The sequence below is a fragment of the Apis laboriosa genome, unplaced genomic scaffold, assembly GCF_014066325.1.
Source record: "Apis laboriosa isolate Shangri-la unplaced genomic scaffold, ASM1406632v1 scaffold74_cov149, whole genome shotgun sequence".
In the NCBI taxonomy this organism is placed as follows: domain Eukaryota; kingdom Metazoa; phylum Arthropoda; class Insecta; order Hymenoptera; family Apidae; genus Apis; species Apis laboriosa.
The window spans coordinates 976,703-1,002,596 of record NW_025224330.1 but is presented as its reverse complement, the minus strand read 5'-3'; the positions used below and the strand labels follow the sequence as shown (position 1 = coordinate 1,002,596).

General features: G+C 26.0%; 4 protein-coding genes across 10 annotated transcripts; 1 reads left to right on the top strand and 3 right to left on the bottom strand.

The window, feature by feature from the left end:
- Positions 1–1,462: 1,462 nt before the first annotated feature.
- On the bottom strand, positions 1,463–12,825 carry LOC122719390 (JNK-interacting protein 3). Of its 5 annotated transcripts, none has more exons than XM_043945126.1 (19): positions 12,693–12,825; positions 11,697–12,014; positions 11,474–11,594; positions 9,996–10,406; positions 9,715–9,909; positions 9,597–9,632; positions 8,722–8,739; positions 8,566–8,623; positions 8,429–8,485; positions 7,943–8,278; positions 7,682–7,861; positions 6,132–6,333; positions 5,068–5,939; positions 4,769–4,988; positions 4,400–4,685; positions 4,103–4,300; positions 3,921–4,010; positions 3,005–3,095; positions 1,463–2,217 (listed from the first exon to the last, which is right to left on the bottom strand). In XM_043945126.1, exons 2-19 carry the CDS (start codon positions 12,003–12,005, stop codon positions 2,190–2,192), a joined length of 3,708 nt encoding a protein of 1,235 aa, XP_043801061.1. In that variant the 5' UTR covers positions 12,006–12,014; positions 12,693–12,825; the 3' UTR covers positions 1,463–2,189. The 5 variants fall into 5 exon arrangements, with proteins under 5 accessions (XP_043801061.1, XP_043801059.1, XP_043801060.1 ...); XM_043945129.1 differs by lacking the exon at positions 1,463–2,217 and adding an exon at positions 3,660–3,720 and having other exon boundaries at positions 2,966–3,095; XM_043945124.1 differs by lacking the exon at positions 1,463–2,217 and having other exon boundaries at positions 2,550–3,095.
- On the bottom strand, positions 12,312–18,465 carry LOC122719391 (dosage compensation regulator). 3 transcript variants are annotated; one of them, XM_043945130.1, is made up of 9 exons: positions 18,132–18,461; positions 17,574–18,066; positions 17,079–17,125; positions 16,767–17,008; positions 15,024–16,662; positions 14,564–14,931; positions 14,200–14,469; positions 13,861–14,106; positions 12,312–13,769 (listed from the first exon to the last, which is right to left on the bottom strand). In XM_043945130.1, the coding sequence occupies exons 1-9, from the start codon at positions 18,208–18,210 to the stop codon at positions 13,437–13,439; spliced, it is 3,717 nt and encodes a 1,238-aa protein (XP_043801065.1). In that variant the 5' UTR covers positions 18,211–18,461; the 3' UTR covers positions 12,312–13,436. The 3 variants fall into 3 exon arrangements, with proteins under 3 accessions (XP_043801065.1, XP_043801066.1, XP_043801067.1); XM_043945131.1 differs by lacking the exon at positions 18,132–18,461 and having other exon boundaries at positions 17,221–17,716; XM_043945132.1 differs by lacking the exon at positions 12,312–13,769 and having other exon boundaries at positions 13,952–14,106; positions 14,352–14,469; positions 18,132–18,465.
- A 1,073-nt stretch (positions 18,466–19,538) lies between these two features.
- Positions 19,539–21,702, bottom strand: LOC122719315 (protein regulator of cytokinesis 1-like). The gene has a single exon (XM_043945028.1). It carries the CDS (start codon positions 21,521–21,523, stop codon positions 19,586–19,588), a length of 1,938 nt encoding a protein of 645 aa, XP_043800963.1. The 5' UTR covers positions 21,524–21,702; the 3' UTR covers positions 19,539–19,585.
- A 1,214-nt stretch (positions 21,703–22,916) lies between these two features.
- On the top strand, positions 22,917–24,875 carry LOC122719316 (probable deoxyhypusine synthase). Its single transcript, XM_043945029.1, has 7 exons — positions 22,917–23,262; positions 23,391–23,665; positions 23,745–23,963; positions 24,040–24,232; positions 24,371–24,474; positions 24,549–24,674; positions 24,749–24,875. The coding sequence occupies exons 1-7, from the start codon at positions 23,157–23,159 to the stop codon at positions 24,845–24,847; spliced, it is 1,122 nt and encodes a 373-aa protein (XP_043800964.1). The 5' UTR covers positions 22,917–23,156; the 3' UTR covers positions 24,848–24,875.
- Positions 24,876–25,894: the final 1,019 nt, after the last annotated feature.

The window sequence follows — 25,894 nt, the reverse complement described above, 5'->3', positions numbered from 1 at the left end:
ATCTATGAATTTGTATTCATTGATTAATACTCTATTTATCAATCAATCACTATTATTAATGATTATATCGATCTAATAGATCATTTAAATCATAATAATTAATGAGATAATAAAATATTTAATGGTATTTTAATATATCATAACTTATCTACATATAACTATTTTATCTATATATCTATTTCTAAGTATTACATTATTATTATATTATAAAATTATTAAAAAGAAATTAAAAAATATAATATTTGTAATTAAATAAATAACAATTTAAACATTTGAAAGAAAAATTAAAGAAAATTGTGATTAATTATTCAAAATAATTATCGTGTTGTTATGTAAAAATTGTTTTCATTAATTATTATTCAATATTATTAAATGTACGACATAAACATTTTCTAATCATTTAAAAAATATCAAAAAATTTATCGATAATCGAAGTTGAAAAACAAAGTACTGATAATAAATACAAAATATATGTATTTTAAATCAATATAACATAAGCATATATATATTTCAATAAAATTTCAATTAAACATCATTACATGTATGTAATATTTTTATATAATTATTATAACACGTCATATTTTAATGGAATAGGTAAATATTTTTTTTTTACATACCTTGGTTTATAAATATAAACTGCATTTTATAATTTTAATTAATAATAATATAATTTTTTAATTGCTAATTGTTTTACTAACCTATTTTTGTTCACTAGCACCATCAGAAATTAACAAAAGTTTACAAAAACTAGGCATTTATTAATACATTTTATATATATTAAATTTTAGCTCACTGGTAAATATTCAAAATTAATTCCTTAAAAACCAAATTATTTTACAAAAACCAATAAATTAATAGAAACTGATTTTTGTAAAAAAAAAAAAAAAGAAAAAAAAGTGATGTCTAACCACATAAATATACTCAGTTTCACATAAATTCAACAAATATATATAGAAAAAGGCGCATAAATATATATAATTGAAATCGAATTGAAACTCGAAATATTATAATCGGAACTGTATTAATATAGATATGATGGAGTATGATCGAGTTTTTTTTTTATTAAAACAATTATTAATTGAATTCTTAATATATGAATAAATATTGTTAAAAAAAAATTCTCACTTTTGAATAATCTCTCAATTTTTATAAAAACTAAAAATTATTTTTACAAAAAAATATTCTTATATATACTTCAAATTATTTGCCTTTTTGTCAAATAAATAGAAATTAAATTAAATATCCAAAATCAGAAATAATAATATTTATATATACCTAATAGGTAAGATGATTTTAATTGTGAATTCTTTTATTTCAAATAAAAATCATGTTTTAACAAAAATTCAAAGATTATTTATGAAAACTGTAATATAAAAAATTCTATATATAATTCAATTTCAAAATAAATATTGCATATTAGAAACATCTTATGTTCATGTTAACAGAAGTAAATCGAGACATATTGTTTTGCAACTTTCTTTATTAACGCCTTTGCAGCTTCATCAGAGCCAGGTACAATTCCGAGCTCGACACTGAAAGCGAGCTCACACACAAAAAATGCGCAGCTCTTATATATCGTACACATTTTTAATTTCACTGTCCGTCATTTATAACACAGGAATTTATAAAAATTCTTGTAAATTCAAATATCATGGCGACTTTTTTCTAAATTTCAATGCATGAAATTATACTACATTTCAGGACGCTACATATATTGGTTAAAATGCACAATTTTTAAACCATCTCTTGCGTATAAAGAATACAAATAAGTTTTTCATCTTTGGTAATTGTATAAGAAGGAAATTGACGATAAATTAAAATTGCAGCGACCAATGAAAGATTAACATATGATTTCATATGTGTATATGTATCTATATGTATATCCAAAACCATATCTATTTCGTTTATCGATAAAAACTTAAATTACGAAAAACACTATACAAATATCTCGCAATAGTTTATGTACATAATTATATAAATTCATTGCAATACTCTTGAAAGATCTTATAATTTTGAAAAAAATAGGCGCAAACACTGTAATATTGAAGAAGAGTTGATAGTAGAACATAAAAAATTATGTTATATTACATTTCACATATACATATATTTTTATGCAAATCAAATTATTTAAGTTTGGAAAATAATATATTTTCTAATGGAAACAATTTACAATAGATTATTTTTAAATACTATCCAGGTCGGTTGCACTTCTCATCCCTGCAAATGAACATTGTACAATGTTTGTTATCTGACTTCCATAATATAGTAATCTTGATTTTATTGCAGCTAGATAGCAAATGTCACGGCAGCTTTGAAACTCATTATCCCGTATTTTCTATTGATTTATCACATTAATTGGTGGAAATATAATATTATAATTCCAACGTTCTTTGACACTGGATTTCAAGACGTTTTAAAAGTTTTTACATACATACTTCGCAATAAAAAGAATATAATGCGTAATTGTCAAAAAAAAATTTCATTAAAAATTACGTTATTGATGTATGAAATTGAATCAATATTTCAATAAAAGATGTTTTTAGAATTAAAAATTAAAAATTATAAAGTGTTGCATTAAGAGATCTAATTATATCTTTCAATTTTAAAAAAATTTCCTAACAAACGTCTTTTATATGAAATAAATTAATTTCAATATTTAACAAAAAAAGCTTTCTGTTTAAGATTTATCCGTAATGAAATATTGAAGATGATTCTTATTCTTAAAAGTCGCACAAAATATCTTTTTCTTTCGTCGTTACATTATTTGTACGATTATTTGTATATTTCGCTACAATCATTATGTAATTATAATTAAATAGATGCAGAAATTGCTTAATCAAAAGATAGATCTGATTTGTCAATTTCATAATAATATATCACGTAACCATTTAAACGCCTCGATTTACACGTAAAAGTTCAAACTGAATTATACACCGGGATCAATATATTTCTAGAATTTCTAGGCTAGCCATTCATTGGCACTGATAAAGGACATTGCACTTGCCACACAATTAGATGACTTTGTTCTCCGTGTTCTTCAGCATTAGCGGACACAGCATTATTAGAACGTTCTATTTCTGTATCTTCTCCATCACCTGAAAAAATAATAATTTACAATGAATAACAAAAATTTATAATAGAAATAAGAATAAGAAGTTATTAGCCATTCTTTATACAATATGATGCATGTCAGCTGGAAATGCCCGACCCCCAGAGAATGAAAAAAAGCAAAACAATTGTACAATATATACAACTGCTTCAGAAACGGAGGTGCAGACATAGTTTTTTTTGTATTAATGAAAATTATTATAAAAATAATTTGTGCTATACAGAAGCAAATGATTTTAGATTAATTATTCATATTCTTTGATATAAAATAAAAAATATAATGACAACACCTGTAAACAAACATGTATACATTTTATATCTCAATATTTTCATAAAGAAAAATCATTTTAATGTCAGGTTAGAGATATATCTAACTACTTGCGAACTTGTTAGTTTAGAATTTCATTACACCGTGCATAAAACATAATTTTAGTAGTTAGTACAGGTTTCATTGATAAATACAAATAATTTATTCACTCAATTGTATAAACAGTTGCGTAAATCGAAATAAAAACCCATTAACCGATTTTCATTTTTCTCTGGGGGCATACCTGACCAACTGCCATACAATTAAATGAGTCGCCACATCACTTTCGTCTTCCGCTTCATCCGCTGCAAGTGTTATAATTGTATAAAATAAGATTTTGATAGCAATGATAAAATAATAAGAATCAAATTGAATAACATATTTTATATTATTTACATTTTAATTATAATTATAATACTTATAAGTTATAATACTTAATAATTTGTTCATATAATTGTCCATAATGTATATTATGAACAATAAATTTATTAATATGATTGCTTACCAACTCTAAAATCTATATAGCCTTCTCCTCCTGAAAGAACAAGCATAGCAGGTTGAGAACCATCTGATACTGCACTTTGACCGCCATGACCTACAATATTAATTTAAAAAAATTTATAAATTTTAATTTTATATTTTTTATATAATTTAAGAAATTAATCAAATACACATAAATAAACATACCAGGCACTGCAACAAACATTTTAACCGCATCTCTATGCCCATGGAAACTAAGTTGCGCGTGAGCCATACTACAATAAGGTATAAAACTACCAGGTGTAACGCCACGATCTGAGGCAAAAATTCTGACACCAACACCTGGTACATCATTTTTAGCATTTCCTGCTTGAACTCTGGATACTGCCATTGAACCACCAGCACCTATTTTATATTCACATATATTCATAAACATTTATTGATAAATATATATTTATTATTAAAAATTTCAATTATAATAATTAATTAATTCTTTTAACTTACTTTCAGATAAAGGAACGGAAATTATTACTCCATTTCCTGTGCCAATCCATAGCCTATTTGAGGAAATGAGTAATGCGGTAATTCTTACAAATGAAAAACCAAGTTTTCCAGTTCCAAGCATTTTGCTAACATAAGGTTCAATATCAACATCCTGGAGATGCTGATAAGTATGAGCATGATAAAGTCTTAATGTTGAATCTAATCTAATGCTGACCCACACTCCTTCACCTAACCAAGCTAATTGTCTTACTTGCGATTCTCGTCGTGGATGAGCATCCACGGTGCACTAGAAGTTTAATTTATAAAAATTTGTTTATATATTATTTAATTTTGTAATATTTAAATCTTAAAAAGATAAAATTTATGTACCTCAACAGTCATTGATACTGGATCTATTACATGAATCTTATTTCTATATCCGCACCATACAGTTTTGCCACTAACAGCAGTCATGCACCTAATTGAATGTTGTGGACTACCCAAAGTAATCACATGATATTGAGACAAATCCCATTGTCCATCTGCACCTCTTCGAAATAATGCAACAGTTCCATCAGCAAGAGCAACAAGAACTCGTCCTTGGACATGTCTACAAAAAATATATATATCAAATATCTTTCACAAATTAAGAATATTAATTATTTTAAGTAATGATAAAAATTACATACACAATAGCTAATGCAGCATCCTTCAATTCAACAGAATGCAAACAAACTGACCACTTAGCGACAGCTGAATGAACGAATACTGCACCATTTTGAGCTCCAAGCCACATTGTTGGTTGTATTGAAGACATTTTTTCTATAGGTGTATCTTCTTCAATTTTATTTTGTTTTTCTTCATTTGTATCATTTTTTTCATCCAATTGTGAGCTTGGTGTTTCTAAATTAGTTTTTACAAAATGTACTTTGCCTAAATTTGTGGTTTCACTATCTACACTTTCCAAACTTTGTGATTCAATAGGAATAATTTGATTAGTATCATCTGATTTTTTAACATTTTCACTGTTTTGTTCTTCTGAGGAATCTAACTCATTTTTATTTTTTTCCAATGATGATTGAGTTTCTTGTTCATTTTTTTGGATGTTCTGTTCAGAATTTGAAGTTGTATTTATTTCATCATTCTCATTTATTCCATTGGCAGTTCGAATTGAATCTTCATTCATAGCTTGAGCATAATCACTCTCTTTGGCTCCAGGTACACTTGCAATGCAAAGTAAATGTCCTTGACAAACACTAAAGACTTCCAAAATATCAGCTGGATTATTAGCATCTATCACAGTAACTTTTGACATTTTTTGAGTAGATGTACAAATCCATACTAATGAGCTAAGATGTTGCTCTAATTGTTCTGCTTCAACTCTTTGATTTTCATTCTCTTGAAGTTCCTTATCTAAATGTTCGATAGCATCTTCTGCTTCAGTTTTTGTGTTCGTACTTATTTCTTGAGCTTCAGCAGCATAAAACACGCTTCCTCCAACCATACAACCACCATCTCGAGTTTTACCACCACTTAAGTTTACACCAGCACCACACCATATCTAAATAATGAAAAACAAAAAAAAAAAAAAAGAAAGAAAAAATTATAATAATAATTGTATAAATGCAAATAATATATTACTATTTTAGTTATATAAAAAAATAATTATAATTAACTATAAAAAAATTAAATATAATTAAATATAAAAAAATAATTTATAATTAACTTATATATAAATAAAAAATAAATATACCTTCATGCCAGGCTCAGATTCCTGTAAAGGTCTGCAATAAACAGGCACAGGAACAGGTTGTCTAACTGGAGCACTTGGTTTTCCAGGTAAACTCCAACCATAAGCGTGTAATCGTCCATCCTCTTTTCTAACATGAGCGCGAACTTGACGATATTGTTCTCTTCGTTCATTTGCACGTCTCGCTACGAGTTTCTCAGAAGATCTGTAAAAATGTATCAAGATTAAGTTAATTATTAAATTATTTTTTAAAAAAATATGATCAAGACAGAATTTATAGAAGTTATAAAGTTAGTAAATTTACTGAATGTTGTTGTTTGTTCAACCATATATTCCTACGAAGACTCTCTTGATCACAGAACATTTTCTTGAATTCAAATGTAGTTTTAATCCGATAGTATTTTTCATCATCTTGTATAACAATGTTCAGGTTCATTATTACTTGCACAATAAGATTTATATATATCCACGTTTAGAAGCGAAAAGTTAGACATAGAGCAGAACAGATTTACCTGCTGGCCAAAAAGCACCCCACCGAAAACCAGAATAACCAGGTATCTCTTGACAACGCCATGAAGGAGAGGCAAGGACGAAACCCGAACGAAAAATCAAAGCGCAGAGCAAGAGTGAAATAAAAGCCAAGTTTATAACACAGTCAAAATTTCATTTATTTATTGATCAATGATGATCATATATATTATTTTCTTTTAAAAATGTACAAACTTTTATTTACAAAACTATTGCTTTTTAAGCATGATTTTGCAATGATAACAGACAATTTATAAGATTAATCATTACTATTTTTAAATATATCCCCACAATGAGTGGTAGATCGATTGATATAATAAATATATATATAAGAAATATTCCATTTTAATACAAATGATCATTTATAATTTGATTTATATATGACAAATAGATATATTAATAAGAATAAGATTGTCAAAAGAGAAAAAGGCTATGTGCAATGGATCATAATCCTATTTCAGTACTTTATTGTAAGCGCATATGATATTGCGCATAAAATATACATCCATAATTTTTTTTTCTTTAAAAAATGGCAGGTATAGAGAAATTGTAACGACAATTTGTTATAAACCATCACATTTAAAAATTGCTCAGGCAAATTATTTAGAAATGACTCACATTTCTTAAGAACGATCAAGAGTAATTGAGACTCGCGACAAAAGATTACGGATCCCAACTGACCAAAGAGGACTCTAATCTGGAAAGATGATGTCGATTCAAAAAATATTACTCAAAAGTCAACATAATAAAATTCTATCCCATCAAGAGAAAAAATCTCTTATCATCTTGCAATAGCTTTGATAAAAATGTTAAAATAAACTTTATGCATAAAGTTTGTGTATTGAGAGTATCTTTTTATAAAAATTTTCGTTGTAGAAACAATCACAGTATGCTAAAACTGTAATTGAAGAAAGCGTGATAATAAAGAAATAAATCTCTATATAAAAGATAGAGAAAAATTTGGCAGACTTTAATGTCAGATTCTGATATCTAAGTGCGTGTATAGAATTTGATTGATTTCTCACATGGTGTCTCCTTGGTCGAAAAACTCATGGCGACCTTTCAACGTACGTCTACGCATGGTATCCAGAGGTGGTGCTGGAACAACTTGATTGGTTGGTGCACTGTATCTCATGTGAGGTAATGTATGTGGTCCGCGAACTAATGTTCCTCGATCAGCAGGTCCTGTGAAGAGACTACTAAAACTATAAACAAAATAAATTTGAAAACAATAAATTATTATCGAATTTAATGTTTCAATTTCTCGCTATATAAGCAATACTAACAACTTCCACACTGATACTTTTCCACCTGATATACTAGAAGGATCAGTCTTTGTTGCTCGTATCATTTCCGTCCATCTAACTGCTTCTTGAAGTTCCATAAAGCGTTCTTTATATTGATTCCTTTCCATAAGAACTCTAGCCATTTCGACTCTAGTAAACCTTTTTCTTTGTGCTAACGATACATCTTCTTCATCATCGCTTTTAGCTGCTTTTGCTGCTGCTTCAGCTTCTTCTTTAACTTTTTTCAATTCTTCTTCAAGGACAACAACCTTTTGCCGTAACCGTTCTCTAGCTTGTTGTAAAGCTCGAACTTCTTCACGTAATATTTCTTGTTCACTAAAAAACATATTAATTATATTTCAATACATATTATAAAACATATTTCAATAATTTTATCATAAAATTATCAAATTTTATCATAAAATAATGTCTATTTATAATATTATAATAACTATATATTATTTCACTTTAAAAATATGATTTTACCTTGTGAGTTCATCTACTTTAACTATTAAATCGTCTTTAACAATGTTAAGCGCATTTCTGAAAAAATAAATATATTATAATATAAAATATTATAATAAATACTATATGCTGTTATAAAATTTAAATAAAATACTCACTTTGTAGCTAATAATTCATTATTTTCCATAATAAGATTCTCAACTTCTTTTCCCATTCCTAATAAAATATAATTTTCCATAAATAATTCATTAAAATATAAATAATTTATTTTAATTATAAAAAATAAATTTTAATATAAAAATATATCATCTTACCAAAGAAATTGTCATTGACTGCAGAAGTTATTTATATCATGCAATTATTTAGTCAAAATATGACCACAGCCAGCAGAAGTAAAGAGGCAAGCAATGAAATATAAAAATATATTAATATATTTTTCCACATAATTAAAAAATAAAATTGTATATAAAAAATAACAATAACAATAGTCAATTTTAAAAATTATTACAAATACACAATATTTATAAATATAGAATGTTCATGTTCCATTCCAATTTGTACTGATTTTTCTTCTATCCATTTTAAATTTCAATTTATATAAAGATTTTACTACTTTATTGCATAATATTTTATTGCAAATTTGCAAATTTAACTTCGTATTAATTAATTATTATAATCAACAATTATATAATTTATATTACAATTTAAGATGCCATAAAAGGATAGTATAAACAGTAATTAAAGCATAATGATTTCTTTTCAATATCCAAAATTATTTTTTTTATTATTTTTTTTTATTATTATTTTTCTTGTTATGATTATTATTATTATTATTATTGATATTATTCATATTTTATATATGAATATTATTTTATTTTTAATATTAACCCTTAGAGTTCTAATTTAAAAATTATCATACATAATATATGATAACTTGATATTATTAAATTAAAAAAATCATGCAATTTTCTTGATTTTATTGAAATATTAATTTTATCATCATTAGTATAAAAAAATTAAACATGCTTGATTAACACAAAAGGAATATTATGCTATTTGATTTGTTAATAATTATGTTTATTATAATATAAATTTTTCTTTTTCTTTCTTTGCAAATAAAAAAATGAAGAACTCAAAGGATTAATAAGCAAATATTTATATAAATATTTATATATTTTATAAGATGTACCTGAAGAAGCATATTCCCCAGGATGAACCCAACTACCTAAGATATTAAGAATAAAATGTTAATTAAAACTTTAAAACTATAAAATTATATTATAATAATTAAAATGTTAAATAATTACCAGTGATATCTGCTCCTTCATCCATTTCTCCTAATGCATCAGCATCTTGAAAACTGAGTTCCTGATACAATGTGTTACCACTTCGTTGTTCTCTTTCTGTTCTACTTCTTCCACTTGGAGTAGTAGCTATCTTTTCTATAGTTGGTGATGTTGGTGTAACCAAAGGTGGAGGTATTTCAGTTTCTGGACTTTCATCTATAAAATAAATTGGAAAATAAAAATATAAATATTAGATTTAAAAAATTTCTAGAAAGATTTCTAAAAAGAAAAAAAAAACATACGTCTAGAAATTGCAGTTGTTTTATTTGCTTGTGCTGGTTTATCTGTTAATTGACTTTTATCAGATGTCTCAATAGCAGCTTCGCTGCTACTATCTAACATTTCAGTCCTTAAATTAGCAACAGCATTTGATGGATTTTCTTGTTGAATATCTTCTGCATTTATACTAGCTTCCAAACTCTGAAAGCCATAACTTAGTGGTCCTGAACTTCGTGACATGTGAGTTAAACCAAGAGATGGTAAGCGAGATGGACCTCGACCACTAGTCGAATTTTCTAATCTTTCTGTACTTCCAACTAACATTTTTGTTCTTTCCATATAATCTACATGCGTTTTAAATAATTCCGTATATCTCTCATGTAGACGAGTATATTCGCGCTTCAATTCGGCTTCTTTTTCTTCAAGACGAACAACTAAACAAATAAAAAAAATAATATTGATGAATATTTATTGTAATAATCAAAAAATTGTAAGATTATATATCACAAAACATATTCTAGATTTTAATTCTTGAAATAAGCTTAGATATAAATTTTTATTTTAAATGTATATATATTATTAATTTTCTAAATATTAAAAAATGCAAAAAAATTTTTATTATAGGAATATTATTTGATTTCATAAGAAAAATTTAAAAATTAAAAATTTTGTATTAGTTACTTACAAATGTCTTAATATTAATGATTTTTTTCATAAATGAAAAATATGCATATTTATATATAATTTTTTTATTATATAAATTTATTATGTATTTCAAAATGCAAATATTAATAATTATTTAAAAAACGAGTGAATTATCTCTGAATTCAATAATTTTTGAATATGAATATTTTAAACAACTTTTTCTTATACATATAACTATCACTTGTTTACTTTTTGAGATATTTATAAAAAATTGTTATTATTACATTAAATTATTTATATATATATGTATCTTATGAATTCGCACAATACGAAAATAAAATATAGGGTCAATGACAATGAAATTGTAATGATAAATATTATATGCAAATCTGATTGTTATAACTAAGACTGAAGCAATTATACATATAGAAAACAATTGTTTTTAGTATTGATTGCTATAAAATCCAAAAATCATCGAAATCAAAAACATTCGTTTTCCAAATAATTATCTAAATATTCTATTAAATTTTTTTCATCAAATTAAACATGAAAAACTTGCATTTTTAATAATAGAAATAATAGTATATATAACATGTACATTTAAATTAAATATAATATAATATACAATATAAAAATAAATTATACATTATATATTAAATATATAATAAATAATAATAATAAATAAAACATCAAATAATAAAACAAATATTTAGAAATATGCATGCAAATATTTTAGATCCCAGATGCACATATAATTTTTAAATAAATAAATAAATAAACATAAAACATAAACTTTCTACTCTACTGTAGAGGGATGTTCTATGAAGGGATGAACTGAGAGAGCCATAATTTGTACCGTGATCATGTGAATTTTTTGTCTTCAGTTCCAGCATTCTTACAATTGATTCCAAACTATCAATTTTTGATAGAAGTTCTTTTCTTTCATCTTCTGCTACATCTTCTAGTTCTAATAATTTCTATTCAAAAAATCATAAAGTTTATTTTTCATCAAAGATCATTATACATTATTTCATATGATATATCAAAATTAAAAAATACTAAAAAACTTGAAATCATACTTGATCAGATGTTTTTCTTAATTGTTTTTCTCTTTCATATTGAGTAACAAGTTGTTCATTATCTTCTCTTAACAATTCTAATTCAACTTCACGTTCTTGATTTTCAGTATAAGATATGTCTAGACATTCTAGAACATTGACTAGGAGGGGCATTAGGTCTTTCACTACATCTTCATCGTAACGAGCTATCATTTTTTCAAATTCTTGATAAATACTACCAGCCAAAGATTGTACTTTTTCTGACATGACCACATGACTATCTTCATGAGTTCCATATACTGTTTCTTGATCCATTTGTATTTGACTCATTTTTTACACCTAAAATATAAAAATTCCAAATAAATATTACATTTTTTAATTTTTTTATTATAATTTAAGTTTTTCTTTTAAATTCTATTCATATTTTTTTCTTTTTCATTAATATATAACATTATATTTTAAAGTAGTTTTTAGGCATTTTGCCAAATAAGCAGTTTATATTATAAAATAAGAATGACATATCAGGAACAGCATTGCACAACTATATAAGAAAGTAAATTTTTATTATTGCGCATTTGAACAAACAATATTAATATAAAGATGCTAATATAAAAATGTAGAAACGATCGTTACACTCAACTCTTAGTACTTCGATTTTACTTCAATAATAATTATGAACTTTGTTAAAAAAGATTCAAGTAACAAAACGTGGTTAAAAATTAATTTCATAATTTTTATACGGTTCAAAATTAATCATAATTTTATGATGCATTAATTGCCAAATACGGCTATAAAATTCTTGATAAATGTTTGTAAGAAATTCAAACGTCAAACGCATAACTGCACATAACCTTGCACTATACACAATTCAAAATCAGAATACACTTTTAAAACGATATAATTAAATTAAGTCATTGCGATTTCATATTAAAAAATTGGTGAACCCCATGGTACATTTGTATTATCACTATTTTTAAGTATCAGAAGCTTTTCTGAAAACAAAGTGGAACGTCTTGCCTTGAAGTGGCCTGTTCCGTGTTGTGATTTGTGACGTTTCGCAACCACTGGATCTCCTGCTTCTCCTTTTTTCTCTCGTTGTTTTCTCACTCAATTGAACACTTGAACACTAAAACGTTGTACCTGATCATACGAAACGCACCAAGGCGGCGCGGACTAGAGAATACATTTTTCATGCATTACGTTGTAGCTTTTGACATTAGCCAATTTCATTAGTTTCTGTCAACTCTGTTGACGATCGTCTATACGTAGACCTTCGCCATTTTTTTCACTCAATACCGACCAATACTATAGACGTATGGTTAGCTCCTGACGTGTTCACAAATAAACCTATGAAATCACAAGAGATGGAAACTTATTTTTCCGTTTCCATCATGCCCGTTAGATGGCTGTATCTTCATTCTGTTTCCATAAAGCTTTATTAGATAATGTAATAGCGTTCCCTTAACCCGAGTATGATATATACAGATTGTTTGTAATGAATCATTCCTCTATTATCGCAATAATTCTTCAAAAAGACGCTACTACATTCATAGATAATATATATTTAATACTTCCAAGTTTTGAATGTTTTTAAGGCTTTATTTGTACTATTTAGAGGGATAACAAAAATTTTTTTGAACTTAAAAATGTAATAACATTTTAAAAGAAATAATATAAAAACAAAAATATTATACATTTCAAATAGAAGATAATGTATTACAGTTATGTAAAGATCATTAATAAGATCATTTAAAACTATAATTAATAACGACTACGAAAACTTCCTCTACCACCTCTATTTCCACTACTTCTTCCGCGTGAATTATTCATTCCATATCCTCTATTACTACCGCCTCTGTATCCACTATAATTATCATATCTTGAATAACCGCCTTTGTTACCACCTCCACTATAAGGTCTCCCACGATAACCGGCACCTCCGCGCATCATTTTTGAAGGATTACCGCTATCCAAATGAAAACCTATTGAATGTCCTCTTGGTGGCCTTCGTGATTGGAAACCACCACCTGTAATCTGATCTAGTTCATAACGACAAGCATTCATTCCACATAATGATTTGATCACGTTTAGTACCTAAAAAAAAAAAAAAAAGAAAGCAATTTTTTGTTATTTATTTGAAGAAAAAGGGATAAAACAAAAAAAAACAAAAATTATAAAATAGTACTTTTTGTTCGTTTGAACTTAATTCTAGAATAGTTTCTGGTTCTTTGGCAGCTTTCACAACAAGACTTTCTAATGCAGGTCGTAAGGCTACTATTGCTGCTGCATGAATTGGATCCATATCTAAGTTGATCCAGTTATCTAGTTTTACCACATTATCAATATATTCAACTTTTCGGGAACCAAATAGTAATAAATGAATGGGTGATACCATAGTCATCTGTTTACAAGATACTGCTCTTGTACGAATCTAGAAATAAATACTAAATTAATATTATTCTATGATATGTTATCATAAATATTATTGTAATTATTATATCTATTAAAATAGAAAAACAATTACTTTTTCACCAAATACGAAAAATGGAAATGGAAAATTTTGTTCATAATTACTACAATTGACTGATGTTTTATGAATCAATGCTGCTTTAGATTCAGTAGTGAGAACTTTTCTTTTTTCTTTATGATAGCAAACATTTGGATAAAGACCCATACATAATAATGCAGTAATTGTATCAAGACGAACATCCGCACCAGCTTGATAATTTAATGGTGTAGGGCAAAGAGTTTCTTCTGGAAATCCAGCACTTTGCAAAAGTGCTTGCAATTGATACTACAGATAAAATATATTATTGACATTTAAATATTTTATTGACATATTGATATTTATTTTTTATGTAAAAAAGTAATTATTTATAATTATTTACCTTTGCTTCCCATGTTACTCTCAATGTGGGCATACTTAAATTTTTTGAATCACAAAATGCTTGCTCTGCATACTCTCCACCAGCTCTAGCTTCTTCCCATGCTTGAAAAGCATGTAACATTGCTACATGATCGCTATATCTTGCACCAGCAAACCATTTTTGTTGTGCAGATAATCGTCTTACATCCGGGCCCATATTATATACTTCTGGAAATGTTGTACTATTTGCAGCCATTGTGGAAAGTGCATCACCAACACAAAATATACAACCAAGAATCATCATTTTGCCTAAACGAGGCTCTATTGGTAGTCGAGCCAATATTTTACCAAGAGGAGTTAGTTCATTATTTTCATCCAAACATTTCATTTCTAAAACAAAATTTTGAAGAGAAAAAAAAATTGATAAATATAATACTATTAAATATTAATAACGATTAAATGTTATTCGATGAAAGATATACCGCGTAATATAACTTCTGCTTCGATTACAGCATCTATTGGTGGTGGTTCAATTGCCTTAGATAAGAATTTTCCAATACTTCCTAATCTTAATAATTTAATGCTCAATGCTAACTCGTGTAAAGGTGTTCTAAACATTTCTGGAGTCATATGTTCATCCATTTTATTGAATCGTGCTTTGGAACATAAGTGGAAACAAAATCCTGGTCTAACACGACCTGCCCGACCTTTTCTTTGTTCTAAGTTTGTTTTACTAGCCCAAACAGTAGCATAATTAGTCATATTATTGTGAGAAGTAAAAAGCTTCATTTTAGCTTTACAAGAATCTATTACATAAACTACGTCATTAATTGTTATTGATGTTTCAGCAATGTTCGTTGCTAAAATAATTTTTGTTATTCCAGAAGGTACAGGATCAAAAACTTTACGTTGATCTTCTCTCGGTAATTGTGAATGCAATGGTATAATCACATAACTTAATCCTCCATAAATGGGATGTTGTTGTAAATGTTTCATTAATGCAAATATCAAATTCCAGCCAGGTAAAAATATTAATATAGCACCAGGAATGCTTTGATCATTAATATATTTCAATAAAGCTTCTATAAGTTCAAAACTTATTTCTTTTTCAGAAAGTTGTGCCATAGCATTTTTTGTTTGTATAGAATATTCTGGGTCAATTATTTTGTTCAAGTTCTCTTCTGGTTCACCTTCAGTTGGTAAATCATCTGAATCTCGATTTTTTCGTTTTTTGGAATCCATAGGAGGTATAAAATTTGTTAATTGTATACAATCTTCTAAGAAATATTGCTGTACTGGATATGATCTACCGGGTATTTCTATTACTGGACAATTATTAAAATAATTACTAAATAACGTTGTATCAATCGTAGCCGACATTAAAATAATTCGTAAATCTGGATACATATGAATCATATCACGAAGCACAACCATAATAAAATCAGAATTAACATCTCGTTCATGAATTTCATCAACAATAACATGTGATACACCTCTTAAACCACCTTCTAATTTTCTCAAAAGTACACCAACAGTACAGAACATTATACTACCATAAGGTCTTGGCAAACAAGATTCAAATCTTACAGAATAACCAACAGATTGTCCTAAATTTTCACATCTTTCAGAAGCAACTCGATCAGATACAGATACAGCAGATATTCTTCTAGGTTGTGTAATAGCAATATTGCAAAATGCACCTTGACCCGATGCAATATAATCATCTAGAATAAACTGACATACTTGAGTTGTTTTACCACAACCTGTGTTTCCTCGAATAATAATTATAGAATTTTCATTAATAGCATTCATTATTTCATTCTTCTTTAAGAAAACTGGTAAACTAGATCTTTCCTTAATACTTTTTTGAAGATTATCATTTTGTTGCAATCTTTCTCGTTGTTCATGTAGTAAATCATCTGACAATTGTTCTAAAGTCATTATGGCTAATGGTCCTTCATCAATATTGCAACCAGTCCATGGATTCCAATTTTGTTGTGGTGGAGACCAACTTACTACTCCAGCTGGTTGTGGTGCAGATGAAATAAAATCATCCAACACTTGATTTGTTAATAGAGAGATAGAAACATTAGCTTGATTTCCTTCATTTATATTTAATTGCTATAATATAAATTAATATGATAAAAATTATAATTTAATATTATTCAATAAAAACATTGTAAATTTACAAGAAATAACCAAATAACCAAAGATCAATAAATTACCTGATTTGATTTCAATTCAACAGGTGTTATATTCAAACATGATAGAACATCATTTATCTGATTTATTAAATCTGGTGAAATTTTAATTGGATATGGTTTTATTTGTTCTGCCTCCTTATTTTTTTTCAAAGTTCCACTAAATGCCTCAATAACACCAAGATGATATAATTGTCGAACAAGAGATAAAGCACAACTTTTTGATGCAGTTTGTTTATTTGAACCAGTTTCACGACCAGTAATATCTAAAATTTATTTTTATTAAAATTTTTTGTTAAAAATTAATTATAAATATTTATTTAAAAATTAACATACTTCTTCCAAGTTGTTTTACATAAAATGTCATTTCAGCCATGAAACTCCTATACAAAAATTCATATTATTAATATTTTAAACATATTTTAAATTTCTGTGTACATAAATCTAACAAAATTATAATGACATAAATTCAACTTACCATTTGAAAATATCCAAGACCACATTGGAGTACAGTGTAATAAACTTATATGAGTGATTGCACCAAAACCGTTATTGAATCATTTCAATAAAAGTTCTGGTTAAACAGTTTTATCTGTGCACGAGAGAAAATAACATTTTTCTCTTGTACCAGCATTAAATGTAAGTAAACAGGGTACTCTAAAATGGTCTTGTGGAATTTCAAATGGTATGGTAAATCACTCATGCAATTTGCTTTTGTCATCTTGAAACAGATTCTTTAATATAATTGGAACTTCAAATGCAATCATAATATTGTAGTAATAATTTCCAACCCAATGTAAAAGTAAACAGCTACATTGAAACAATCCATACCTCGTATGATCTGGACCAAGTGGGGTATATTTGTAATCAGTGTTAATTTTATTAGTTTGCATAAATTGATGAAGTTTTGATTTAGCATTTTCTATAGTCCAATTTCCATGAATTCTAGAATTTACATCAACATCTTCTGCATCCTCAACTTTTTTCTGATCTGCTATTCTATCAATATAGGTATAATTGCTTTGACCATGTTCATTATAAGCTCTATATGCTTGACCTATATCATTTGGACCCATTCCATCTTGAAATACAGGTCTTATTGGACTACAAGGTTCTGATTTAATATTTCCTAAATTCAATTGAACATTTCCTGAATCTTTTGGAACATCGTTTGGATTCACGTGTCCAGTACGAACTAAATAATTAACATAATCTCTAGCTGCATTTCCTTGAGCATCTTTTTTGTTAGTTGAATTTCCTGCACCCACATAATCAAATCCAGGTACTCGCAATTCACAAAGAAATCGATGTCGATGTTTCGGTCCTATAAAATTATTAGTTTTTAATAAATTTTTAATTTTATATTGTTTACAAAACTATTTATAATACCTGTTTGTCTCACATCAAATTGTGGTTCTTTACTATTTTTTGTACACCATTGATGAAAAAAAGATTTTATGTCACCCATTTCGAAATTTTAATTACCCACTTTAATAAATGTATAAAGTTCTGAATATTTATCAATAAAATTAATATAACCTGCATACAAAGAGAATTCTCAAACAACTGCTTCTATGGCGTCAAACGGAAACGGAAGTATTTGCATCCTATCATGATTTTGTGAATAAATCGATTTATACATGTTTATATGATGTATAGATATATAGAGCATTCTTTCAAATAATAAAATGTAAGATATTATTATAAATATAATTTGTATTGATTTCTGTAATTTAAAATATTTTAATATATTTATCAATGACATTAATTTCTGTCCTATTATAGATGAACTATTATAGTATGGATCGATCCTATTATAAATTTCAAATGATATGTTATCCTAGTTTCGAATAATGAAAAAAAAAATTATAATGTACAAATTGGTTATATATAATATGTTCATTCTACCAAATGAGTTTTTTTACACAAATTTCTTTCATTTTTATTAAATGTAGGCTTATAAATAATATTTTAATAAATTGTTAAACAAGGTATAAAAATTATAATATAGATATAAATGTTTTAATATACTCTTTCTCCATATATATAAAAATACATTAATTTTGTATTACATTTTCTTCATACATTTCGAAATTTCAGATATTTATATATCTACATATTTTTTTATCAATTCTTTTATATTAATATCCAAATAACAAATTCATACGAATTCAAGTAAACAAATTACTTTCCAGATAAAAATTTAATAAGAATAAACAATAGTTATTAGCAAAAACTGTCGTCGGTGCTCACCGACGCATTTTATGCAATAATATTTCGATTATTATCTCCTCATTTAATCGGCTAATAATTGAAGTCATCTATTACATGATATTGATTTCTTCATTTCTGATGACTCAATTTAGTTAATAAGGTATAACATTATAATTAATGAATTTTAATATTTTGAAAGAAATCATACAATTATATGTCTATATTGTATATGTAGAAAATCGATAGTTTATTTACTTACAACATTTTATGATTTGATAAATTCACGTATACAATAATATTTTATGTTGTAATTCATACTGAATATATATGCATAAAATGCATTACAATTAATATCAAAACATGAAAGACATTACCAACAAAATAGTAATATACATAGAAAAATAACATGAATTATTATCCCTTCTAATAGAACATAAATTATCAAATATTATGAGATACTATTATTTTAATTAAATAATCAAATTCTATTAGAATATTTAATTTGTTATTTAATTTTTTTTAATAATTAAGATATTGTTTGTTAATAAAATTAAGATATTTAAAAGATATTTAATAGTTTCATTTATCAATTATATTAATAATTATATAAATAAAAATTTTATATTACTTCAAAAAATTATAGGTAAAGGTGTTGATACAGTAGCAAGTCTTGATGAATGTGCAATTCTTGGACTACGAGGCGATTTATGTAATTGTGATTGTGATAATTTTGGAGTTGTTGGTGTAGTTGTTAATGGTAAATTTTTTCTTAATGGCTTAGCAGGTGTTCGCACTGGTTTGGATTTTATTTTAGATTTACTTGCATTTGCTAATACTTGTTCTGGTAATAAAGAACTACGTAATTCTTTTTTATCTTCTAAATGTTCTTTAAATTGACTATATGTTGTATCTGTAGCAGTTGAATTATGTGATATAAAGTTTTCTTTTTTATTATTATTTTTTACATGTAATATTTTCTTAGGAATTTTCCTGCTTCTTTTAATTTTAGATCCACTTCCTCCTAAACTTATATTTCTACGTTTTGCAGAAGTATTTGGAGATGGACTAAATAAAAGTTTTCTTTTTGATGAATTAATTGGTGTATGACGACGAGTACTTAATATGCCTGGTGTTTTTTTGGATGAATTTGAAATAGTTTTTTTAGAAGCACTTAATGTTGCTTTCTTTATTGATTTGTCTTTTCCTTCTTTTCTAGCCTTCTTTATTGTTTCTTTCTCTTCATTTAAATGTTCCCATGATTCTTTTAATAATTCTTCTACTGACATTCCATTAATAGTAAATACTTCTCCATGTATACTTTCATAATCTTTTATTAAATTTCTTAATTGCTCTTCTATTTTTGGCAACTTTTTTTGAATAGTTTTACGTTCTTTTTCTTCCATTAATAATTGACCACCACGATTATAAAAACGATCTGGATCATTTGCACGTTGTAATAATTCTTTCATTTTTGTCCATAGATTATCACGTTCTTGTAAAAGTTCAAATATAGATTTATTGGTCTCATAAAATTCTTGGATTCTCTTTACTTCTAATTCATGTAATGTTAATAAATCTTCTGTATATGTATGAGAATTAAAATGTATAAATTGTCTTCTTTGCTGTTCACTAAATTTACATAGATCCCATAATTTAACCAGCTCAGATCTTACTTGTGATACATATCTGGCAATATTTTGCTTTCTTTTTTCTTTACAACGTTCTAATTCTGTACTTAATGCATTTATAGTTGCTACACTATATCCTATATAACTATTAAGAAATGATTGACAAATATGTTCTGGTTCATCCAGATATTTCCATAATGCAATTAATTCTTGTTTAATATCTTCTACATGTTCTTTTGCTGTATCCACTTTATGTTTAAGTTCATCTCGAAATTCTTTTAATTTGGTCATATTGTTATTGGTAAAAACAAAATCTTCACTATTTTCATACACTAAATTTTCAAAATTTGATGATGGTGAAATGCCTAAATCATCCATCATTCTAACAATTGCTCTACGCATTTCATTAAAAATAACTTCTAAACGATTTTTTTCACCTTCTTGTTTTTCAAGATAAAGCTTAAAACTATTAAGTTCCTCTTCTGAAGGTACTTTGTCTTCTATATTAATTGGCTGAGTACCTAACATTTTACATAAGGATCTTTCTTTTGTAAGTAGTTCTCTTAAATGTGTTATTCGTTGTTCCTTACAATATTGTAATTTATGTAAATCAGTGCGCAGCACTTGTTCTACTTCTTTTAAGGGTAAATCTTCATATCCAGCAACCATAACATTAGTACCTAATTCTTTTGCTAAAGTACCAACTTGTTCTATTAACTCTCTAATACCAACTAATAGCGTTTCTTTTTTATGTTCTGATTCTGAAACCATCTCGCAAAATAGATCGTCTATATGATTAAATGCTTGTTCGCAATATGTGGCACGTACTTCTTCGCTGAATCCTATTTCTTCCCATATTTTATGCAATTGAGACAATGTACTTTTAAGTTTTATAATAGTCTTCTGTATATTTGATTCCCATTTACTTAAATCAGCCATTTTTGGATTATTTTTTAAATGTATATGAAAGAATAATGCTTGGTGCTTAAAACAAAAACTTTATTGAACTCGCGTTACATCCACTATTTATGAAAATAAAATAAACTTCATACATCGAGACACGATTAACCGTTGTTCTTTTGAATTCATAATCTACAACAACGCCACTCACCTGTCTTATTGAAACTACTGCAAAAGTATATTTCATTTAACAAATTGAACCACCGGAAGTAAATAAATCATATATATAACCTCAGTTATTGACTAACTAAAATGTTAATAAAATTTATTATTGTGTAAAATAATTACAATTGTCAATTTTAGTTTTCGTTATACTGATATATATTTTCATAAAAATATATTTTTAATTAGAAGCTATTTTTATTATCAAGTTTAATTTTTTTTATTTTAATATAAAAATTTTATGATATTTTAATAATATTTTTTTATATGGAAAATTTATAACAATCAAATAAATTATTTGTAACTTGCGTATTGGCTTTAATACTTTTGAAATTTACTATATGAATTTGAGCACAAACTATAAATGTTTTATATTATATATGTTTAATATTTGTAATTATATAATTTTATGCAATTACAATTATTTTGTTAAGTATGTAATTCATTTGTTTTAAAAAATTTATGATTTTTGATATTATTTATTCTAAAAAAATAATAATCTTATGTTATTGAAATGAAATATCAAAATAAATAAATATATTAATATTTATTTATCAAAAATTAATAAATAATTTTTCGTTAATTTACTTTTTTTCTATTATTATAAAATTTAATAAAATAATTTTCATTCTATTATAATAAATTTAATATTGGATGATTAAGTAAATATTCAAATTTAAAAGTTTATCATTTGAAACTTAAAATTGCGAAAATAATTTAATCAAATTAAAAATTTTCCTACATAATAAAATTATGAATATAATCCTGATTTCTAATCACGTGATTTTGTTTACATCCGGTAACTTAATTCAATTCATCTGAAGTATAGAAAATTAATGGAACGAATGTAGATTTAATTGTTATATTTGACAGATATTTTCATTGCATAAAAATTGATATTAATTGAAAATATTTCATTAAAAAACCAAATTGTATCAATCAATATAATAATGAGCGAATTAAAACAAACAAATTATTTCGATTTCGAAATATTTCATATAGTTGATAATTTCTCAGTTAATCATTAATCATCAACAGTATAATAAAAACTTATATATCTAAAATTTAAATAATGATTATAAATTGGAAATTATTAATCAATTATTCGTTAATATAAAAATTTATCCAGAGAAAGAAGAATACTAATTTTTATATGTAGTATTTTTTCTAAATTTTTATAGCATTTTATAGGAATTGATGTTAATATAAAAAATTAATTAATTTTTTAAAACAATTACAATTTATGTACAATAAATATTTCAACAACTATTCAATTGTTAACTTATAAAAAGCATTGCTTTTTTCATATGTGAATAAATAGTATTACAAATTTTGATTTCATATTAGGTTATGTTAGGTTATAATGTGTATATAAGAAGCATTCCCAAAAGAAGATAATATATATGTATATGTAAATTTAATTTAAAAATAGAATAAATCTGATATAAAAATGAATGATGATATACGAAGATCACAGGATAAAATTCCAGAAATTGTTAAAAATGCTGTACTAATGCAAAGTTCTCCTATACCAATGGGAACACCTGTTGTGAAAGGTTGTATTTTTTTGCAAAATGAAAAATTCAAAAACTTAGAATCAATAATTAATACAACTTAGTCAATAATTAATACAATTTATAATTTAATTTTCAAATAATAATAATATAATACTAATATATTTTAGGATATGATTGGAATAAAGGAATTAACTATCATGCTTTGTTTGAAACATATAAAAATTCAGGTTTTCAAGCAAGAAATTTTGGTTTAGCAGTGGATGAAATTCAAAAAATGATAAATACTAGAAATATTCCTCTTGAAGATGATCAAATTGATACTTTGGAAGAAGATAAATTTGTACAAAGGAAGTCTTCATGTACAATATTTTTGGGATATACATCTAATATGGCTTCATGTGGAATTCGAGATACTATAAGATTTCTTGTACAGCATAAAATGGTTAATTAATATATTTGAAAATCATATTCAACCATATTATTCAATTAATTTCAATATCAATTATGCATTTATGATTCAGATTGATTGCATTGTAACTACAGCAGGTGGTGTAGAAGAAGATTTGATAAAATGCTTAGCACCAACATATATAGGAGATTTTCATTTAGAAGGAAAAAGTCTTAGACAACATGGTATCAATAGAATAGGAAATCTATTAGTACCTAATAATAATTATTGTTTATTTGAAGATTGGGTCATACCTATATTAGATGAAATGTTAACTGAACAGAAAACAAAAGTATGATTTAATAAAAAAAAATTAATATTCTATTTTTTTACAAATTTAATATTTGAATATATAATTTTTATAATAGGATATACTTTGGACACCATCTAAAGTAATAACAAGACTTGGTGAAAAAATTAATAATGAAGATTCAATATATTATTGGGCTGCGAAAAATAAAATTCCGGTGTTTAGTCCTGCTTTAACAGATGGAAGTCTTGGTGATATGATGTATTTTCATTCTTTTAGGAATCCAGGCTTAATTATAGATATAATTTCAGGTTTTAACTTATTATTGTAAAATAATAATTTCAAATTTTTATATATAATTTATTTTTTTTTAATATATAATAATTTATGATTTATTTTATTCATTAAATAAATATTATTTATATATTCAAATGCTAATTATATTACAGACCTTAGAAGATTAAATACAATGGCTATGAAAGCAGTGAAAAGTGGCATGATTATTATTGGAGGTGGTATTGTAAAACATCACATTTGTAATGCAAATCTTATGGTAATAAAAAAAAAAAATAAATATAAAAAAATTTTGATAATGAATTGATTTAAAATAAATAATTTATTTTTTAGAGAAATGGTGCTGATTACTCCGTATTTATTAATACAGCTTCAGAATTTGATGGGAGTGATAGCGGTGCTCGTCCAGATGAAGCTATTTCATGGGGTAAAATTCGAATGGATGCAAAACCAGTTAAAGTAAGAACATTTTTGTGAAACATATTATTCAAAATGGATAAAATAGATTAAATTAATATTCATTAATATTCTAGATATATGCAGAAGCTTCTCTTGTGTTTCCATTGCTCGTAGGAGAAACTTTTGCTCGACATTATCATTCAACAAAAGAAAAAACTATTTCGGATGTTTAAAAAGAATTAAATAAAAATAAAGAAAATATGCGATTGTATTTTCACTTTCTTATACATATATATATAAGTAATTTCCAAGTTGAAGTTTTCAATTTATAATTTGCATTACGTACAAATAATATCAAATAGCAAAATTTTTTCAGTTATATAAAAATTTAAAAAATATATTTTAAAGGTATAGCGCCTGCGCGATGATAACGTTCTTGCGCGGCAGGTGTTTGCGGCGCAGGGTTAAAGGCGCCGAATAGTGGTTATCTACGGTGGGGGTAACATCGTTTGTCAGTTGTTTTCCGTAAGTCCGCGCTCGTGGACGGGCGCATGAAACCAACCCCCAACCCCTTTATCAAGCTTCCCGATTTTATGGTTTCTGCCCCCGCGGGATCGGATATTCAGAGACTGGCGGGTTTGACAAAATCACTTATCCTCCATATATTATCCCTTTTAATTCCTATTTTGCTGTTCTCGTTAAAATAATTCTTCGTTAATTTTCAACGTTCGCATTGATCCGTCATTGTCGGTATGAATGATGATGGACGTGGAGGAGACCAATACCGCGTCCACTGCAAGTTCCTCACCAAGACCCTCCAGTCCTGCAGCAGATTCGACTTTTATCAGGTAAGAATTCGGAGTTTCGTGTTTTTCTTAAGATTAGGCTGAACACTATTTGAATGATCCCATACGAAGAAATTCAATTCAATTCAATATTCAAGCATTGTTCAACAGTTGTTATCAAATATATAAGTCATTTAACATAAAATATCGTTTATTCAGTGTGTAAAGTGCATAATGTAAGTATATTAGGTTATGTATTCATCTGTTTGAAATGAACTTTAAGAGAAATACATTACGTATATATATATATATATATATATATGCATTTACAAAAGGAATTACAATTGGAAGAAGTATATTATAATGGCGGTATATTTAAAAATACTAGTAATATTTAAAAATACTAAATTATCTTTCATACTTTGAATTTTTTTCATGTAAGTTTAGTATAAAATTAATATATCACTTAATATAAGAAAATAACATTTCATACAT